At 61.1% G+C, this 252-nt stretch overlaps 1 protein-coding gene across 1 annotated transcript in view; it reads right to left on the reverse strand.

The window, feature by feature from the left end:
• Positions 1 to 252, reverse strand: part of EMH_0007400 (uncharacterized protein) — a gene marked incomplete at both ends in the record, with an annotated part of 2,751 nt that overhangs the window by 1,881 nt on the left and 618 nt on the right. Inside the window, one exon of the mRNA XM_013497984.1 lies at positions 1 to 250. Coding sequence (XP_013353438.1) covers positions 1 to 250 — 250 coding nt within the window. The remainder of the gene's footprint in view (positions 251 to 252) is intronic.

Consider the following 252-nt stretch of genomic DNA (forward strand, 5'->3'; position numbering starts at 1 on the left):
TGCTGCTGCTGTTGCTGCGCAGCTGTTGCTGTTGCTGGGGGATGACGCCGTGCTGTTGCTGCTGCTGCTGTTGCTGCTGTTGCTGTAGTTGCTGCTGCAGCTATACTCAGGAGGAACACACACGCTGCTGCTGTCGATACACCGCGTGCTGCAGCTGAGCTGGTCGCAGCTAAGCGGAGCGGGCTGCTGCTGCTGCTGCTGCTGCTTGCTGCTGCACTTCCTGCTGCTGCTCCTGCTGCTGCTCCTTCTGCT

The sequence above is a fragment of the Eimeria mitis genome, genomic scaffold, assembly GCF_000499745.2.
Source record: "Eimeria mitis Houghton genomic scaffold, Emh_scaff307, whole genome shotgun sequence".
Taxonomy (NCBI): Eukaryota; Apicomplexa; class Conoidasida; order Eucoccidiorida; family Eimeriidae; genus Eimeria; species Eimeria mitis.